Raw genomic sequence first — 18,576 nt, forward strand, 5'->3', positions numbered from 1 at the left:
CAAAATATAGAGTCATGTGGGTCAGAGATGAGACTCAGACTCCCTCTGTCCCACAATTTTGGTTCTTTGTTTTTTTTTTTTGGAATTTTTTCCAAAATCCTTGTCCATTTTGATTGGTCAATGAGTCACTTCCTTTCTTGCCCTTCATCCCATATTCAAATTGCAACACAAAAATGAAGAGATAATACTTTAGCCTATAAAAATAACTAATTCCATTTAAAAAATTAGGGTAAATTTGAAAATTCAAAAATTGTGAAAGCAATGATTATGTCCCTTTACAAAATTGAGTTTCTTAAAGGGACCAAATGAGCAATGCTACATACCCAAAAAATTTACCCTGAAATTTTAGGTAAGTTGGATGGATACATAGAATTATGTTTTTGGAGAGAGGTTTATCATTGAGTAGACACATCTATGGCAATAACTACAGAAGTAGAGCAACACAAATGGTTCACATTATCCTTCAACCGGAGTTGATAGCTTGATGGTAACACCCTCGACCACATTGAAAGTCTACTTTGGCTTAATAATTTTGGGTCGTGTTGTTGTCCTCCAATATATGACTGAGCCAAATGCTTACACGGGACACTGCAGGTGGTACCACTGCTAGATTTTTTTTTTAGGGAAATATGTCATACGCAATCGTTCTATTAAAAGTCAAATTGAGGCGTGCATGCCTCAACACGAACTCGGACTGCAATCCAGTCCTAACACGCCCGCAATAAGAAGAGACTCTGCTAAGTCCTATGCGGTTTAACTAATTTTCCATTTTTTAGGCAAAAAACTACAATCTTCGGGGATCACACCGAAAAGTTGTTTGGTGTATCGATCCGCAGCAAATTTGCACAAAAACGCAGTTGATGCAAGTCAAATACGATTAATCGCTGAGATTACGAACATATCAAATATATATGATGGACCTTCATAATTTAAACTAGCTAGGGAACTGTGGCGTTAGAAGAATTGAACAAAATCACCACTCATGATTAATTTTATCGTCTGTGATACCCTTTTCGTGGATATATCCAGTGCAAATTCTACGTGTTTCAAGTGTATGAAAATTGTGCTGATGAACCACCTGCTACTAACTAGTCATATATATATATTGATTGAGTTTTTTTCGCTTGGATCACAGGAATTAAGAAAGGGTGACTATTCTTCTGTTGATTATATTGTTCACCACTTTTTGTTGCATTGTGGGTGGTAGAATCTTGGATAGGTGGAAAAGAAAGAAGAGAGAGGGAAGAAAGGAGAGGAGGATGGCGGGGCAGCCGACGACCATGGCTGTCGCTGCAATTAGCTTTCCCTGTCTTATTCTTTTTCTTTTTCTTTTCTTTTTTTCATTTTTGTTCTAGAGAAATTTGGAAGTGAGTAAATGACTAGAATGCCCTTTATTTTGGCGGATAGAGCTCACAGTGTTAGACTTGGGAATACAAAATTGATACATTGGGGCTAAATATATTCAATGTTTATATTGGGGATGTAAATGAGACAATACTAGTAATCTGGGACCAAAAACGATAACAAATCAATCCATTGGGGTACATGATGCGCTTTCCCAATGGATGGACCCCACAGTAGACATGCATGCACACAAGCTAGGGTGTGCCCAGAAACCGCTAGTTCCCTGCCTTTATGTATTTTGAAGTTTTAACCCTTATTTTTAAACGGAGAAGATCGGGGAGAGAGAGATCGGAGAGAGATCGGAATGGAGAATCGCGAGAAATTGGTCTACGAGGTCGTCGACTACGAACTCACGCGTTTTGAAGTATGCTCCCTCTATCTCTGATTTTCTCTCTCTTGATTGATCTGCATAATATTTCACGTTTGTGCGCGCTCACTTTTGGTCGTGTTTTGGTTTGTGTGTTGTACCTCTCCTATTGAATCGGTTAATCTTTTCGTTCCTAACTTCCGGCCAGGGCTGTTATCTGTGTTGAATCGGTTTGGTTTTATTATTACTTTGGCGTAAATCTGTGGATCTATGGAAATTTCCTAAGGCCTTTGAACACTACTGCTATTTTTTGGGTTTCTGGGTAGTTTAAGATTTCATAGCCACATAAATCAAAAGCAACGAGAACACGTACACCTTCTTTATACAATACTGCTTCGGACACGCCTATCCACAATTAAATGTGTGGGGTTGACACATGCAAGAGAGGAGTGATCAATAGGAGTGTACGTAACATTCTTGTTCTTCACTAATCTGTCTCCTTTTGTTTGTTTGTGTTTTTTTGTCTAGTTGCAGGCATGAAGTAACGCGGTGTCCGCGTTTTGGTGGCGTGATCACCTGGATGCAGGGCGGTTTTTATCTATGTTTTCCTTCTTTTTTCCAGACAATGTGGGAAATGTTTAGGTTTGAATATGATGTTTGTTACTCATAACCGAGATTAGTTTGTTGGTTATTTGATACAGTTTAAGACATATTATGCATGGTTCTCTTTATATTTCATGTTTCAATCGTATTTCATTTCATTCAGCTGGTTTTTAAGGCCTCGTTAAAGTGCTCGCACGGTTTTGGATTGTGGCCCGCCCAACAATCATTGCACATTCTTTTGTGCCTTAAGGTGTTTCATCATGCTCAAGTTCCTTGCTTTTTATTATAAAATATTCGAACTAACTTACACTCAATTTATCTAATTCCAGAACCTTAAAATTAATAAGTTTCAGGACAGGCCCGAGAGTTATTTAATTTACTGGTGGTGTGAAAATCAAAAAGTTTCACATTCAAATTAATGACGAGTCTCTGCATCACAGCCCGAGTACCGCTACATTAGAGCCAAAGCCAAAGCGCAAGTCAATCAGAATTTCTGGTACAAATGCTGCCCAAAGTATGGTAATGGCACAGATGCAAGCCTCGGGGATCTATTTCACCGTAACTACTGCACAACAACAATAGGAAAGGTGGAATCCACTCTAAGGTGCCGGCCCAGGCACAAGGCCCAAGAGACCTGGGACTTGGGAATCTCAAAAATTCTAAATTTTAAGGGCACTCGAATATTTATACTACTTGAGTTTGATTAAGACTCTTTTTAAGCTCAATAGAATGAAAAAAATGTCCAATTAGAGGTAATGAATTAGCCTAACCCACCATCCCATAAACCCAAGAAGTTTTTCAAAGTTGAAATTAATCAAAAATTACCTTTGATTAACCATCTCACAAGAAAAACTAAATGGGTTATTAATGTTATCAATTGAAAATGACTTGGTGAAAGAAGTGGATTATACAAATTTAATTGATACTTTTGCTTATAGAAATGCAACACAAGTAATATTCAAGTGATATTCATGCGTTCTTGAGATAACATGTATTTGTCTATTTGGAGACTTTGTATTTTGTGTTCGTATGTAATGATTAGTAGAACTATATATTAGTTTGGTTTTCTCGTATTGTGATTGTTGTTGTAAAAATTGTTAAGTATTAACTCTTTAAGGGCACAATTTTTTTTATTAGGCCTTGAGCCCTAAAAATCATTGGACCGGCCTAGTAGACTTTACATTAAAATTTTAAAATACATAACATGTTAGGGAAATGAAAATAAATGCAATATATGTAAGTATATTTTGAGAAATGATTTTCACACTTTCCTTTTTTTGTCCTTATTATTCATGTGAATTTACTTTGTTACTATTTTATGAGTTCACTTTTTCATACATTAAGAAACAATAGAGTAAATTCATACCAAATAAAGACAAAAAGAAAATGTATATGTTAAAAAGAAAAGTATAGAAATCAATTCCCTTGATAAATTCAAAAAATTTCTTCAAGAAGTTGAAAATCAAATCGGTAGAACAATAAAAAAATTTAGAAGTGACAGAGTTCATCATCATCGGAATTATCCACGAAATTCCTTGATTGCATTCACCGGCGTCTAATGGTTGTGTTTGAAGGAAAAAAAACTACTAACGTTTAGAATAATTTTGTTTTGTTGATTAGCATCAAACAAAAAAAAAAAAAGTTTTCTCCACGACTTGACAAATCTATTTCATTCATTACCACCCAAAAAAAATAATCTGTTTATTTTTATGCATCAATCTACATTACTTTGAGGATTCATTTTTATGCGAATTATTAATTTAACAAGCTCTATAAAATAAACGGTTCCGATTGATTTTTTTTTTTTTTTTGGGCCCAGATAGGCCGAAACTGGACCAGGCCCCAGTAAAACCAAAACTAGACGGGAGATCAGTCCACGGTCCACCCTTGTTCTTCTTCTACCTGGAGAAGAACCCACTGCAGTATCAAACATGCCCCCTCAAACTCTCCTCTAATGGCTACCTTTCACAGACATGAATCGTCGTGCTCTCTCCTTCTCAACCCACATCAGTCCCTTCTTCTCCGATAAACCTCGCCTACTCATTTCTGCTCCAACCCATTTGGTCCAAACCCTCTCCTCCTTATCCTCCGCCCATTCCAGACCTTTCCCTGACTACTCCCCTAAGAAACCCACCATCAAAGACTCCGAATTTATCCACCAAATCTCCACCACCGTCAAGCACCGCCGCGCCGAGCCCCTCCGGCGCGTTCTCAAACCCTACGAATCCAGGTTCAGACCAGACCACCTCATTTGGGTTTTAATGAAAATAAGGAGTGATTACCGATTAGTCGTGGATTTCTTTGAATGGGTTTGTCTAAGGAGGGACCCATCAATGGAATCCATTTGCATTGTTGTTCACATTGCTGTTGCTGCTAATGACCCTGAAAAGGCCCACGGGCTTATTAGGGATTTTTGGGTCAAGGAAACCCATTTGGGTAATAGTGTTTTATTTGCTCAATTTGTTGAGAGATTGGTTTATACTTATAAGGATTGGGGATGTAACCCTTTAGTGTTTGATATTTTCTTTCAAGTCCTTGTTGAAGTTGGCATGCTTGACGAGGCGAGAAAACTATTTGATAAGATGTTGAATTATGGTGTAGTTATGTCCGTCGATTCTTGTAATCTGTTTCTATCGCGCCTGTCGAAGGATTTTGAGGGGCTTGAGATGGGGTTGAGGGTTTTCAGGGAATTTCCTGAAGTGGGTGTTTGTTGGAACACTGCATCACATAATATTGTGATGCACTTGCTTTGTCAATTAGGGAAAGTTAAAGAAGCTCATAACTTATTGCTGCAAATGGAGTTTAAGGGGTGCATGCCTGATGTTATAAGTTATAGTACCTTGATTAATGGGTATTGTTGTGTGGAAGAGTTTCAGACTTTGATGAGACTTGTAGAAGAGATGCAAATTAAGGGCTTGAGGCCAAATAAATTTATATTTGACAGTATTATCTTTCTTTTATGCAAGAATAGAAAGGTTTTGGATGCGGAGACAGTGTTTAGGGAGATGTTGAGGCAGGGAGTAATACCGGATAAAGTGGTCTATACAACTTTAGTTGATGGTTTCTGCAAGGTTGGGAAGGTTTCGTTTGCATACAACCTGCTCGATGAAATGCAGAGCCATGGCATTATTCCTGATTTTGTAACGTATACTGCTATTATATGTGGGCTTTGTCAAATTGGAAAGATGGTTGAAGCAAATGAACTTTTCCATGAAATGGTTAGTAGGGGGATGCAAGCTGATGAAGTTATGTATACAGCACTCGTCGATGGTTATTGCAAGTCAGGTGAGATGAAGAAGGCCTTTTTACTTCATAACCAGATGGTCCAAATTGGTCTGACTCCAAATGTTGTTACCTACACTGCTCTTGCTGATGGGCTTTCTAAACTTGGGGAGGTAGAGACAGCAAATGAGCTTCTTCAGGAGATGTGTGCGAAGGGTCTCGAGCCGAACATTTTCACCTACAACTCACTTGTCAATGGGCTTTGTAAAGCAGGAAATATAGTGCAAGCAGTAAAACTAATGGAAGATATGGATGCCGCAGGGTTACAGCCTTGCACTATAACGTACACTACTGTGATGGATGCGTATTGTAAGTCGGGAGAGATGGTGAAGGCTCATGACCTTCTTAGGGAGATGCTGAATAGAGGGCTAAAACCCACAATTGTTACATTCAATGTGCTGATGAATGGATTTTGTATGTCAGGGATGTTAGAAGATGGTGAGAGGCTTCTAAATTGGATGTTAGAGAAAGGTATAATGCCGAATGCCACTACCTACAATTCTCTCATGAAGCAGTACTGCATTAGAAATGATATGCGTGCGACAAGTGAAATATATAGGGGGATGCATGCTCAAGGAGTGGTGCCAGATAGTAACTCCTACAACATACTTATAAAGGGGCACTGTAAAGCGAGGAACATGAAAGAGGCATGGTTTCTACACAGAGAGATGGTTGAGAAGGGGTATCGTCTGACGGTTGCTTCTTATAATGCGCTAATCAAGGGTTTCTTTAAGAGGAAAAAAATTTCTGAGGCAAGGAAATTGTTTGAAGAAATGAGGAGAGAAGGGTTGGTTGCAGATGGGGAATTATACAGCATTTTTGTTGATTTGAACTACAGTGAGGGGAGCATGGATATCACTCTTGAGCTTTGTGATGAAGCGATAGAGAAATGTCTCATGGATAAGAGCAACAAAGAGAACACATAGCTTGGTTTGCTTGCAACTCTTTCATTGGGTTGTTGGGTGAAAAAATTCCCATTGTCCTATGCATGAGCTTGAATGGTTGGATTTTCTGAATTGCTCACCGCATGAGCCCACGTCCATGGTAATTTTCCTTTTGTCTTTAAAGTAATCATTCTTTAGTTAGCGGCAGTTTGGATGGTTAAGTTCATAATCCTAAGAGACACCCTCTATGTAGTTACATATATGAAGCAATTTCTTCCAAGTTTGAAAGCTGAACCACAACCTAACAGTCATTCTAGAATCTAGTAGATGGAATTTGGCACATATTGCTCTGGTTCCTATGAGGTTATCTTTATATTCTAGAATACAATTACGGATCTTCTCTTCAACTCTTATGTGTGTTTTACTGGAAAATGCAATTTCTTTAACTGAAGATCTGTGCATATTTGTTTGGCATCGGATGTATCCATAGAGGTTATTTCTGTTGTGTCAGATTTTTTGTATTAATCTAAGTGGAGATTACATTTTTTAAGCAGCAAGTGATGCAACAAACTGTCATTATGCTTGCCCATATCATAATCAAGAAAATTCACTCGATTAAAAAAATCTCCAAATGGTTGGTACTCAAGCTCAAGCTTTGCTGAACTGGATTTAGTCGAGTTGGAAGGGGGAAAAGGGCACTGTACAGTTTCGCTGCATTGGTTCCTTTTTTGGTAATTGTAGATGTAAGACTTGTCCCAATTCCTATACTTGAGATTCTCTCATGATAAATGCAGAAAACTGACATGGATGAAAGAGAGGCTGTAGCGGAAGTCAGCTAGGCTTGGTAAAAGAAAGCGCATCCAGCCTCACAAAAATAGTAAGTTCAAACTTATTTTGCATGTGGTGTAAATTCTTATAGTATTTTGATGATGGTAAAATATAATAGCATGCTTCAACGGATAGTTTTAGATGATAGGTAAAACCGTAAAAGACAATAGTAACAAAATCTGTTGCTTATCAAGTGAGATAATTGCCAGCAGCCTTCATTTCTCTGATCATAGTTGACATCACCCTAAGGTGCTCAGCCATGGTTCGCTTTGGGTCCATAAAAGAATTCGTTGATAGATCTTTTGGGGAAAAAGTTGTGGAATTTTTTGAACCAAAATGCATTGCCCTTTGTAAGTTCTCATTTTGCGATCCTGACAATATTTAGGACGGACAGAGTATTTAATACCAAAAAAGTAGACGTGTTTGGGTTAGAGATATGATGTCATCACTCCTTGTTCCTAGTTCCTATTAATCTTTTAACATTTTCAAAGATTAATGAAATTTTTTTGCCTTTCAAAAAAAAGAAAGAAAGAAGTATTTGTGTTCTAAGATTAATCATATGTAATACCCCGCAAAATACATGTTTTCATAGATTAATCGTCCATCTACAATGGTCAAACACTACCGATTAAAATTGGTAAGAGCTTATGAAGCCAAATAGTGATTTTTTTTGTGGGAGGTTAGGGCTGGGGTGACCCGTGCCACCCTGCCTCCCTTAAAGGCCCTGCCCTGGCTGTAGTGCCTTTATATTCACTAGGAAAAGATATAAAAAGAAGGCTCACTGGATCATATGCTAAAGAAAAAAACAATTAACCAAACGAAAGCTAACTCAATAGTCACAAGTCAACCACATTTTACCACTGACTACTAAATTATTAGCCACCAACCATATTAGAAAAACTAATACAGACTCACGAGCTTCTAGTGTTAATAGGCTCAATTGATGCGTGAGCAGTACTTAATTGCTAATGATTAACAAAAGAATAAGAGATGAAGAAGAGACAGGATTTGTAACCAGTTGCCTTTATAGATCCTACTGGAAGTGACAACCTTGTATCTGAGAGTTTCCATAACAATGAAACCGAATTTTTTTCTCCATACATCAACTTCCTTTCATGATTCTATTAAAGGTGCGTATGGTACACCCTTTTTGATGTACCATAAAAGGGTGTACCATACGGCTGTTTGTTAAATGTATGGATGCTCTAGAAAACCCCTATACACCATTGCCTCTTCCAATCAGAACTTGTTTTCCTTTGAAAGGATTCAGTAGTTGAGAATGTCGACTCTTCTTTCAACTTGGTCTAGGAATGTTCAATCTGTGCCAGCAAATTATGTGTTCCCAGAGGACAAAAGGCCTGGAGGTGACATTCACTACAACAATTATGAGTTTTAATAGCATAAGATAATAGCGTTCTTTTAGGAATGCTGTTTTAGGGACACATTTATAGCGTTTAGTAGGAGAAAAAAAGAAAACGCTCGCGCCTAGCATTTTATAGCGTTTCATTTACTCAATAATAGCGTTCCACCAAAAAATAAAAGGCGCCCTAATCGCACAACCCTTTCCAAAAAAATTCAGAAATGGAGGCACATCTCCTTTCTCTCTCTCTCTCTCTCCGTCAAATTTCGACCCTGACGACCAACAATTGCCATGGCGAGGAAGACCAAATAGGTGCTTTGAAGATTGTTGAAGCTACCAGTCTCAAACCCTAGGAGGCGATTTTCCCCAATGCTCGAACCCTGGCCGTCGATCCTTCTCGGGCATCGCCTTACACCGAGCCCTCTTCTCCGGCGTTCCCATATCCTTGTCCTTTCGCTTACCCGTTGCCGTGGATCACCGATCGACGTGGTTTTCCGATTGAGGGGGCTGCTTCTACTTTTGCTTTTGATTTCACCGGGTGCCGATCTCAATCATCGGGATCCTTCAACGTTTTCAACCCTCACCGATCTGTCCAGATGAAGGTATGTGCATTGCTTTTTTCTTAGGTGGCTGGGGCCTTTTCTTTGCATGTGCTTTCTGTGTTCGGGTATTTGATCTGAGGTTGAAGGAGTAGACTGTTGTTTGGTTTATGGGTGTGTATATGCATATGCCTGGAGGATATCTCTTCTAGGGTAGACTGATTGCTCCGTTGAAGAAATTACGTTTTGCTGTTCTATTTGTTTGTGCTGTTTGCTGGTGTTGTTTGTTTGGCTGTTGTGGTTGTGATCTTGGTTTCGACGGATAGGTAGGAGGTGTTTTGGTTTCCACAGGCTGCCTATAAAGGAAGCAAGTTCCAAATTGTGGCTTACACTTTGGCCATTTCTGGACAATAATGCCCCCGAGTTTGGAAACTGGCCGATTGAATTTACTTCTTTGGGGTTTTGGGCGTTCTAGTCATTTCTATTGTAGGTCAGGACAATAAGTATGATAATCTTTAGAACTTGTATGGGTGTTATACTGACTCATGAGCTACATGGTTTGGTATCAATGTGAAAGGTACGTCTTACTGTTGTAGAATGTAAATTGGTCGATGACCCAAATACGACAGATTGGTAAGATTTTGAGTGTATTTGGTATCTCTATTATTTTTGCATGACTTGTAGCCACTTGAGCAAACAAGCACATTGTATCCTTTCAGTTACCTTTAATGGTAGCTCCTAAGATCCATAATAGGGATCAGGAATGTATGGGTTTTATGATCCAAAAGTAAATGACTTCTTTTTTAAATGAGAAGATGTAGAAAGTAGCTTGCAGATCAATTTTATGCTTGCTTTGCTATCATTCTTTTCAATTGCTGGAATTTGAAGATAAAAAGCTGGTCCCTGATAAAATGGGTCTCCAGGAAGTGTAAAGCAGGTCCCATCTCTCTGGCTATTAGTCATGCAACCATTCATTGGTTTTCATTTTGTTTTCTTCATCAAGAAAAGTAACTGCATTCCTTTTACCTTTGACAAAATTATCAATTTTTTCCTTTCCCCTCAGTAAGAAGGGATTTTGCTTTCCTCCCTTGCTGACAAACATGATGGGACATATAAATGTGGAATGTGCTTATTTTTGTCAAATCTTGTTGCAGATTGATGAGTGTGTGGCTATCAGGTGGAGGCCAAACTTTGAAACTATAATGTACGCCTACTGCCCTCCACAGATCACAAAGCCCAAGGTACAGAATCTTTTTTGTTTGCACTTTCCGCTTCCATATTTTCGTTTTCTGGTTGAGTTTTGTGAAACCAGCTTACCAGAAAAGGAATATTGCAATGCAGGAGTGTAAGAAGCTTTTCCTCATTCACTTGTCTAAAAGAGAATACTTTGCAGTACCCAAAAATTTGAAGCTGCTGGTTGTTCCCCTGTTTGAACTCTATGACAATGTTCAGGTGAATTGACATTTGAGCTACAATTTAATCTTTTTGCTTATCTGATTACCAAAGGTTCTTACTTCATTGGGCATGAACAATGTGTTTGAAATAAAATGCGGCCTACAAAATGATTAAGCTGAACATGCTTCTGAAAGTATTCTCATGTGAAAGATGACTTTTTTAATGGTGTAAGCTGATCAAACTTCCAAGTATGTGTGCTGTAAAATGAATAGGGTGTTTATTGCGTTGGCTTTGATATCTTCTGCTGACTTTTATACGGAACATTACACTCAGGTTTCTGAAAATTTCGGAAACACCCATTCACGTTCTGAAATAACTTTTTCCCCTTGTGATAGTGACGGACTTGATTTGTTATTAGTGATAGTGTTCGAGACTGTGTTCGTTGATGCTTTCTATGTGCATTTTGTGTGTGTGTGTGTGTGTGTGTGTGTCTGTGCTTGTGTATTTGTGTGTGTGTGTAGGTGTGTACGTGCGTGTGTGTGAAGTGGGGAGGTGGTGGTTAGTGTAGGCTTTTAATGGTTTCTTATCGGAGCGAGTGTCCTCTATGTATTGTTATTTGTTTTACTTCTTTAGGAGTTAGTTTTTTGATATCAAGACTTACGGGTGGTAATATAATAGACCCTATTTTGTATTTACCCATTTATCTAAATTTTTAATGCCTTCAGATATCTTTGAATGCTGAGTGAAAGCTGAAACATGGTTTTTCTTACTTGGCCATAGAGATATGAGCCGGTTTTATCAACAATTCCACAGCAACTTTCCAGGTTCCATTTCAATATAATGCATCATGAAACAAGGTGCTTGCAAGTTTTTGGTGATGGAAGTTTTAGAACATCATGTATCCATTTCGATTAAGGACTATCCTGGTTAGAAGACAGGCTAATTGCTCAAGCTAATGCAACTTAGGTTTGTAGTTTGCTGCTGCATGTATTATGTGGCCTCAAAGAGTTGTAGTTTCAATTTACCTGCAGAAACAAGATCATAGGAGGCCTCCGTATGTTTCAGTTCATGAGGGTTGGGTTGGGTTTTTATGGATTTCAGGTTTAATGATGGGTTGCGTGTGCCTGTTTTATGGTCATGAGAGTAGGCTTGTGTTTGCTTCTAAGTTTGTGGAAACAGTAGGAAGCATACCTTGAAAGCTGTATGTATTTGATTTATGGGAAATGTGTTAGCCTGCTAAGTATTTGCTTTTCTAATGTTCAGTTTTCTGGTAGCTACTCTAATTTGCAGAAGATTAGGGAAATGAAGTTAAATGGTGTAATTTTAGAGGCTTTTATTATAACCTTGTCACCCTGTCGCGTTACTTTTGATTGAACTCAAGTGGGATAGTCACTACAACAAAGATGACTTTTTATAGCATTATCTACCAGCGTTCTTTTAAGAATGCTATGAAAGGAAACCAAATATAGCATTCAGTGATAAGGAGAGGCGGAAAACTCGCGCCTAGAATATTATAGCGTTCATTAGAGTATCTAATAGCGTTCCACAAAAATTACTTTACTTGGCGCCCTATCCCACACCCCCTTACTGAATTGCTTATAATTAGTTTGAGTGAATATTATTCCCTCTTTTCAACTCCTAACCGTGAGAGGGCTAAGAGACATTTGGCATGCTTAGTTAGCTGCTTGGAAATCCATGATGCGTTACTCTTTCAACTCCTCTGTCTAGGAGGGCTAAGAGTATTAGATCAGTGGTGTCTTTTCTCTTTGTCCAACTCCCAAATCTGAGGAGGGCTATGAGACCATTTGAATGTGTAGCCAACACTGAGAGGCTGTTTTCTGCTGTTGTTGCTGGATTGGAACTGAATGAGGAAACGTCTTAGTGTTGATCTCTTTCTTTCTCTGGTTCAACTACTGCATTCTTCTGTTTGCAGCGAGACAATAATTGAATGATGAACAAATTAGTATTGAACTTGCTGCAAATCTGTTTTGAGCTATGGAGATTAATCTGGATGAGCTGTGGAGATTCATGAACCAATGGGACTGAACTGCTCCTAATGGGACTGAATTGCTAAGGTTTTGGTTACTAATGGAGCGGAGCTGAAGGAGGTTCTGAATGTCAATTTCTTGCTACTCAATCTTGGTGGGATTAGTGGAGGAGTTTTGCTAGTCTACTGAGCCTGCAGCTTTTGGGAGGGCTAAGAGATGTCATTGTTGGTTGCTGGATGAAATTGTTTGTAAGGCTCTCCAATGATATTATCCATTCTCTGTCACATTTATTCAGTTCGTCGCAGTGAATTTTTATAAACTCACTGAGATTCTTTTTCGGTGAACACTATTATTCAGTTCTTCCAGTGAATTTTTATTTTTACTTAATGAATCTTGTTTCTGGCTCATAGGTGGTGGTTATTCAGATGCAAACCTGTTCCCTAATGTTGATAGTTCCTGGAAGGTATGTAAGAGAGCTCTTCTCTAATTGATTACTCATGCTCTAATGGTAGTTTTGCCACCTTCAATTATCACTTCCAATCTACTGTTTTGTTGTCGACAAGGCGAGGAAGGTTACAGTTAAATTTATGGTGATATGAATTAGTCACATATGATTCTCATAAGTTTAAGAACACCCTAAGTAACATGGTGCACCTATCTGCTCTCTTTTGCAAGACCATTGGAAATGGAGAGTTTGCAATGGATCAGCTCAGAATTATGCTTCCTGAATATGGTAACAATTAGTATATGTTACTTGGGACTCCCTTTTGGTATTTCGGAAACCTCAGCAATTATATCCTAGACTCCTACTGGTTTTTGCTAATTCACTTTAATAATTATATCCAAGTAATCCTGTTTGTGGAATGGACATATTACTTGTTATTGAAAGTTGGTATACTGTTTAGTGTACTTTCTTCTTAGGTACGACCATTTCATGAAGTCATCACGAGAGTGCTTATGAATGATAACTGTGGGAATTATACTTATGACAGCGTAGAGTTATAGCATGCATTTGAAAATGCTATCTATTGTGAAAATGCTATCTATTGTGGTGAATCTATAGCGTTTGGTTTTGCAGTTAATTGTATTTCTAATATGTTGTGTTCCTTTCAATAATTTTATATTTACAGGTATGTGGATGACTTTGGGAGTAGAAAGGGTATAAGCTCGGCAAAGAAGTATGCTTCAAGTAAAGAAAATCTGCGGCATGTGATTGTTGGCTTAGTACATGATTACATTTTCAAGAAGGGGGAATTAGATTAGTTTTTTTTTTTTTTTTTTTTCAATGAGTCTAATTAGTTAGACTCTTTTATGTAGTTTGTGTTCTAAGCTAATGTAATGAACATGTATTCGATATTGTACATTGACGTTTGGATATAGTTGGTGTTGAATGGATTAAATCATTGTTATTTCTTAAATGAAATTACCATGATCTATTTGAAAATGCTAGTATATTGGTATTTATGGAATTTTAAAAAAAATTGCAAAAATTGGCTAATATAGCGTTCTTAAAACGCTGTAAAAACTTTACATTCTATAGCGTTTGAAACTTTATGTTCTTAAAATGCTGTAGAAACTTTATATTCTATAGTGTTCTTAAAACGTTGTCTAAAGTCTAAGACTTTTAACAACATTGGCTAATACAGCGTTCGGAAAAATGCTGTCTATATCATTTAATAGTGTTTTTCAAATGCTGTAAAATGCGATTTTTCTTGTAGTGATATTGCAGCGCCTGTATGCAAGGATATTCCAGTCATTGATCTATCACGATTGGATGATCTTGATCACGTTGAAATAATTCAGCAAATCATGAACGCTAATCACGACTTGGGAATGTTTCAGGTTCATCCTCTCTCTGTCTAGTTTTTAGATCAAAATATTCTGATACTAATTATTTAGAATCTAATAGTAGCACTAACTTCCTGGTTATGAAATATTAACCAAACGTCGATGCGTTAAATTACCATATATAATATAGGTGATAAACCATGGAATATCTGAAGAACTAATGGATGAAACAATGAATCTGTTCAAGGATTTCTTCAACATGCCTGCAGAAGACAAGTCTATGCATTATTCTGAGGATGGAACTAAGGGTTTTAGGCTCTACACAAGCGGTATGAATTACATTAAGGATGGGAATTAACCTGTGGAAAGATACAGTGAGACACATTTGTCATCCTTTAGAGGCTTACATCCAATCTTGGCCTGAAAAGCCAGCTAGATATCGGTAAAATATTTTGGTTACTTTTTTTAGTCGCAACTAATGAATTGATGCATGTTGTGTTGAGTTTTTAAATAAAACTTGACTTCTTTGATACTGAATTATGGTCGTAGGGAGCTGGTTGGGGTCTATTCAGTGGAAGTGAGGAAGTTAAGCCTAAGGATTTTGGATCTGATTTGTGAAGGACTCTGGGTTGGATTGGGGTATTTTGGGGATGAGCTTAGCAAGCTTCATGAACTGGCGGCCCATCATTACTCACCATGTCCTGACCCACGTTTGGTTTTGGGATTTGGTGGTCACACCGATACAACCCTCATAACCTTACTTCAGCAGGATATGCATGGGCTTCAGATTTTCAAGGACGGACAGTGACTCGGGGTTGAACCAATTCCTCATGCTTTTGTTATCTACATATGTGATCAACTTGAGGTAAATGATCTCCACCCCTATGAAGTTTCATATGAAAGTCCACATTTTTGTTTCCGAACCACACTTTAATTTGTTCCCTCAAAGAACCCTGTAATTAGCCCTTTAAAAGGTTTGCATAATCCTGGTCCATTCAAACTACTCCCATTACTGTTGGTGTAGTTGATGTGCTTGTAATGTAGTGATGTTGGTGGTGTTCAAGAAATTTAGTTTAGTTACTATGCTTACCGAGTATAATAAGCATCTTTTATTTTTTTTTTTAGATTTTGAAATTTGAAGCATATTTAGTAAAATCTTACATTCTTAGCTATAGCCATCATGAATGGGGAACTGTGTATGAATTTGAACTTGTTCTTTCTGGGTTTGACTTACTTTAGGGGACACGACCCTCTCTGATTTGAGGCAAAAAAAATATACTAGAAAAATCACATTGATTGGGTACCAAAATGATTCAACGAGCACTCATTAAAGTTGAATGGTCGAATTTTGACATTTAGAGATCCATCCCGAGCTCACTTTAATGATGGAAATTATTCATTCAATATAGCTCAACGAGAACTTTAACCATGCTAAAATGAACTATTTCTATCATTAAAGTCTACCTGAGATGGGTCCAAAAATATCGACCAATGTGAGCCCTGTCCTTATTTTGGTGATCAAGTTTGGTACTAGAATGTTAGCTATAGATGAAATGCTCCGGTGCAATGTGCAAACTGTAACTATAGTCCTGTTAGATCTGTGTATAAATTTCGTTGTCTATTTAGTTCTTCACCTTTATAATTTTTCCGGTGCTGGAATTAATCTGAGTTCCCCTTTGGCTTGGATGTAGGTTATCAGCAACGGGAAGCTAAAAAGCGCTCGACACCGAGTGGTGACGAATACCAACGTTGCTCGGACATCCTTTGCCACTTTTATTAGTCCACCGTCTCTAGAATCCATCATTGAACCTGAAAGAGCGATTGTTAGTGCATCTGAACCCCAGCTGTTCAAATCCTTTCGATTTAAGGAGTATCGCAATACTTACATTGCCAATCTTCGTGAGCCTAAAGGTACTAGTTCGGCACTAGAGGCTTATGAGCTCTAGTGTAAAATAAAAGGTTTGGCTGTAACAAATTGTATGGCTACATAATCAAAAATAGAACATCACTATGGTGGAAGGATTCATCCGATGTCTTGTCGAGAGTGATTCAGTAGTAGTGAGATGTTGTGACCCCCAACAACTTTCATTCCCGTTGAAGCATCCGCTCGGTCTGGAGTTGTGGTCCGACCAAAGCTATCGACTTCCCCTGCGGTTATCGCAATGAGGTTTGATAGGACTTCTGAACATATCGCACTTGGATTTCATATAGTTTTTGTAAATGTAATTTGTGCTTGAACTTTTTCCCGTGTGATCCAATCCTGGTTCAATGAAATTTTCAGCACATGTTCTTGGTGGCCCTGCCTATCAGTATTTACAAGTTGATTTGTGAACAAAAGTTTCGTTTTCTTTTTCTGATAAACTTATGCTCTTGAGGAATAGTTTTTTTTTTTTTTTTTGGGTTGTATAAAAAATGATTAAAACATCACTTCACCAAATTGTAAAATACTATCGCAAACACGCGAGCATCACAAACGACTTCTATTAAATTGTTTTATATTTAATGAACAGCTCGTTTGTTTTACATTTAATTGTTTACATTCAAGAGTCTCTACGAAAAATTAGCTCAATCCGATACCTATAAGTGCCTGATCCAATCATCTAACATTTCAATATCCGAAAATCTGAATGAAAAGTTAGATGATTAGATCAAACACCTATAGGTATTGGATTGAGCTGATTTTTTACGGAGACCCTTGAACCAGTGTTTTACATTTAATGAACGGTTCGGATCGTTTGTGTGGGACCTGTGGTGAGCCCCACCAATAAATCTGCGTACAATCTGTGCACTATTATCTGTGTGGTTAACACTATTGTAAATCTTAATCACTTGCGAGCTAAGTCACATATAGTCTTTCAAAGTGACTCGCGTCCAAGGATGGGATCAGGGGGGGTCTAGTGGCGGCGGCCGCCACGACAAGAATTTTAGAAAACGCAATTATTATATGTGAAAAAAAAAATGTATTTCCAACCTATATAGTCTCGCCACTGCTAGATTTTTTTTTCTTATTTTTTATTATATATTAGTCATAAATCTATTTTTTATTTTTTTTTAAGAAATGAGACCCAAAAAAGTATTCTAAAACTAAATTCAATAAGCCAAAGTGAAATAATATAAATGATGATGTGTAATTAAGAAAAAAAACTCCACATTAATTATAACCCTAAAATAACTTAACCTAAAAAATTAAGGGAATTTAATTATAATGTCACTCCCCAAATAAATAATGTCACTCCTAAAAGGGAGTGCGGTTATCAATTTGGGAAATCCATATAGGGATTTGGGGAGTGACATTATAAATTTGGGGAGTGGCATCATCTTTGTGCAGACTGATGCTATAGACTATCAATGAAGGAAGCATGATAATGTGTACATAAATTGAATTGGGTCTCTAGGTCTACCCTCTTTGATGTCATTTGGCTTTGATTTGGGGCATAGTTCCACAGCAAAACACGTATAATGGGGCTACTATTTAAGTGGTATTCTGAGATCAACCATTTTGTACATATTGTTAAAAGTTAGGTCTGTTTCCAATCCTCCTCTGCTCATACCCGCCAATGATTGGGGACTACATGGGTTCTATTGCTGCTGTTGTTGTTGGAGTGGCATTATCGATGCCCAAAATTAAAATTAGTCTTTTTTTATACTCTATGTGCAAATGAAAAACATCATTTACTATAGTTGTTATTATGTTATTTTAATTTTTTTTCTGGAACCGATGACTATTAATATTGTAATGCATCTTTTTATTTTTTTAGTATATATTTCGCCATTGCTAGGGTAAAATCCTGGTTCCGTCCTTACTCGCGTCACTACTCTAGAACCTTGTATTGTGTTTGCGCTATTAATTCTTGTTAAAAGCATATTTAACAAGTCCAGTATGCATTTTAAAGACGTTTTTACTTTTGCGCTTGTTTCAAAAACAATTTTTTACTTATGTGCTCGCCCTTCCGTTCACGCATACACACACAAATTATGTGCATGTAACCCTTCCGAGCACGTAAAAGTAGTTTCTAGAAGAGTTCCAGTAGTACTACTTGAGATGCGGTGCGTGTTCAATGTTCAGCCATTTATATCACCAACAACCAACCCCCCAGACACAACCTACCTCCCCGACAGTACCTCCCCGACAATAAGCAATTGCATGTACGTCCCTACCACGGTACCACTGCTGGGGCAATGTGGCCTAGTTTTTTTC

At 37.8% G+C, this 18,576-nt stretch overlaps 1 protein-coding gene, 1 long non-coding RNA gene and 1 other non-coding gene across 7 annotated transcripts; all 3 read left to right on the forward strand.

Moving 5' to 3' along the window:
* The first annotated feature begins 4,162 nt into the window (after positions 1 to 4,162).
* LOC131310344 (pentatricopeptide repeat-containing protein At1g05670, mitochondrial) lies at positions 4,163 to 14,008 on the forward strand. 5 transcript variants are annotated; one of them, XM_058337314.1, is made up of 8 exons: positions 4,163 to 6,640; positions 7,275 to 7,357; positions 8,888 to 9,270; positions 10,362 to 10,448; positions 10,601 to 10,659; positions 11,383 to 12,838; positions 13,001 to 13,053; positions 13,721 to 14,008. In XM_058337314.1, the coding sequence occupies exon 1, from the start codon at positions 4,288 to 4,290 to the stop codon at positions 6,520 to 6,522; it is 2,235 nt and encodes a 744-aa protein (XP_058193297.1). In that variant the 5' UTR covers positions 4,163 to 4,287; the 3' UTR covers positions 6,523 to 6,640; positions 7,275 to 7,357; positions 8,888 to 9,270; positions 10,362 to 10,448; positions 10,601 to 10,659; positions 11,383 to 12,838; positions 13,001 to 13,053; positions 13,721 to 14,008. The 5 variants fall into 5 exon arrangements, with proteins under 5 accessions (XP_058193297.1, XP_058193295.1, XP_058193299.1 ...); XM_058337312.1 differs by lacking the exon at positions 8,888 to 9,270 and adding an exon at positions 13,266 to 13,323 and having other exon boundaries at positions 10,549 to 10,659; XM_058337316.1 differs by lacking the exon at positions 8,888 to 9,270 and adding an exon at positions 13,266 to 13,323 and having other exon boundaries at positions 10,549 to 10,659; positions 12,536 to 12,838.
* A 299-nt stretch (positions 14,009 to 14,307) lies between these two features.
* LOC131310348 (uncharacterized) lies at positions 14,308 to 16,663 on the forward strand. The gene is made up of 4 exons (XR_009195176.1): positions 14,308 to 14,432; positions 14,569 to 14,820; positions 14,928 to 15,243; positions 16,070 to 16,663. It is a non-coding gene; the product is annotated as an uncharacterized LOC131310348 (long non-coding RNA).
* A 1,061-nt stretch (positions 16,664 to 17,724) lies between these two features.
* On the forward strand, positions 17,725 to 17,831 carry LOC131312176 (small nucleolar RNA snoR100). Its single transcript, XR_009195753.1, has one exon. It is a non-coding gene; the product is annotated as a small nucleolar RNA snoR100 (small nucleolar RNA).
* The last annotated feature ends 745 nt before the right edge of the window (positions 17,832 to 18,576 follow it).

This window comes from Rhododendron vialii, chromosome 12a, assembly GCF_030253575.1.
Source record: "Rhododendron vialii isolate Sample 1 chromosome 12a, ASM3025357v1".
NCBI classification, from domain to species: Eukaryota; Viridiplantae; Streptophyta; class Magnoliopsida; order Ericales; family Ericaceae; genus Rhododendron; species Rhododendron vialii.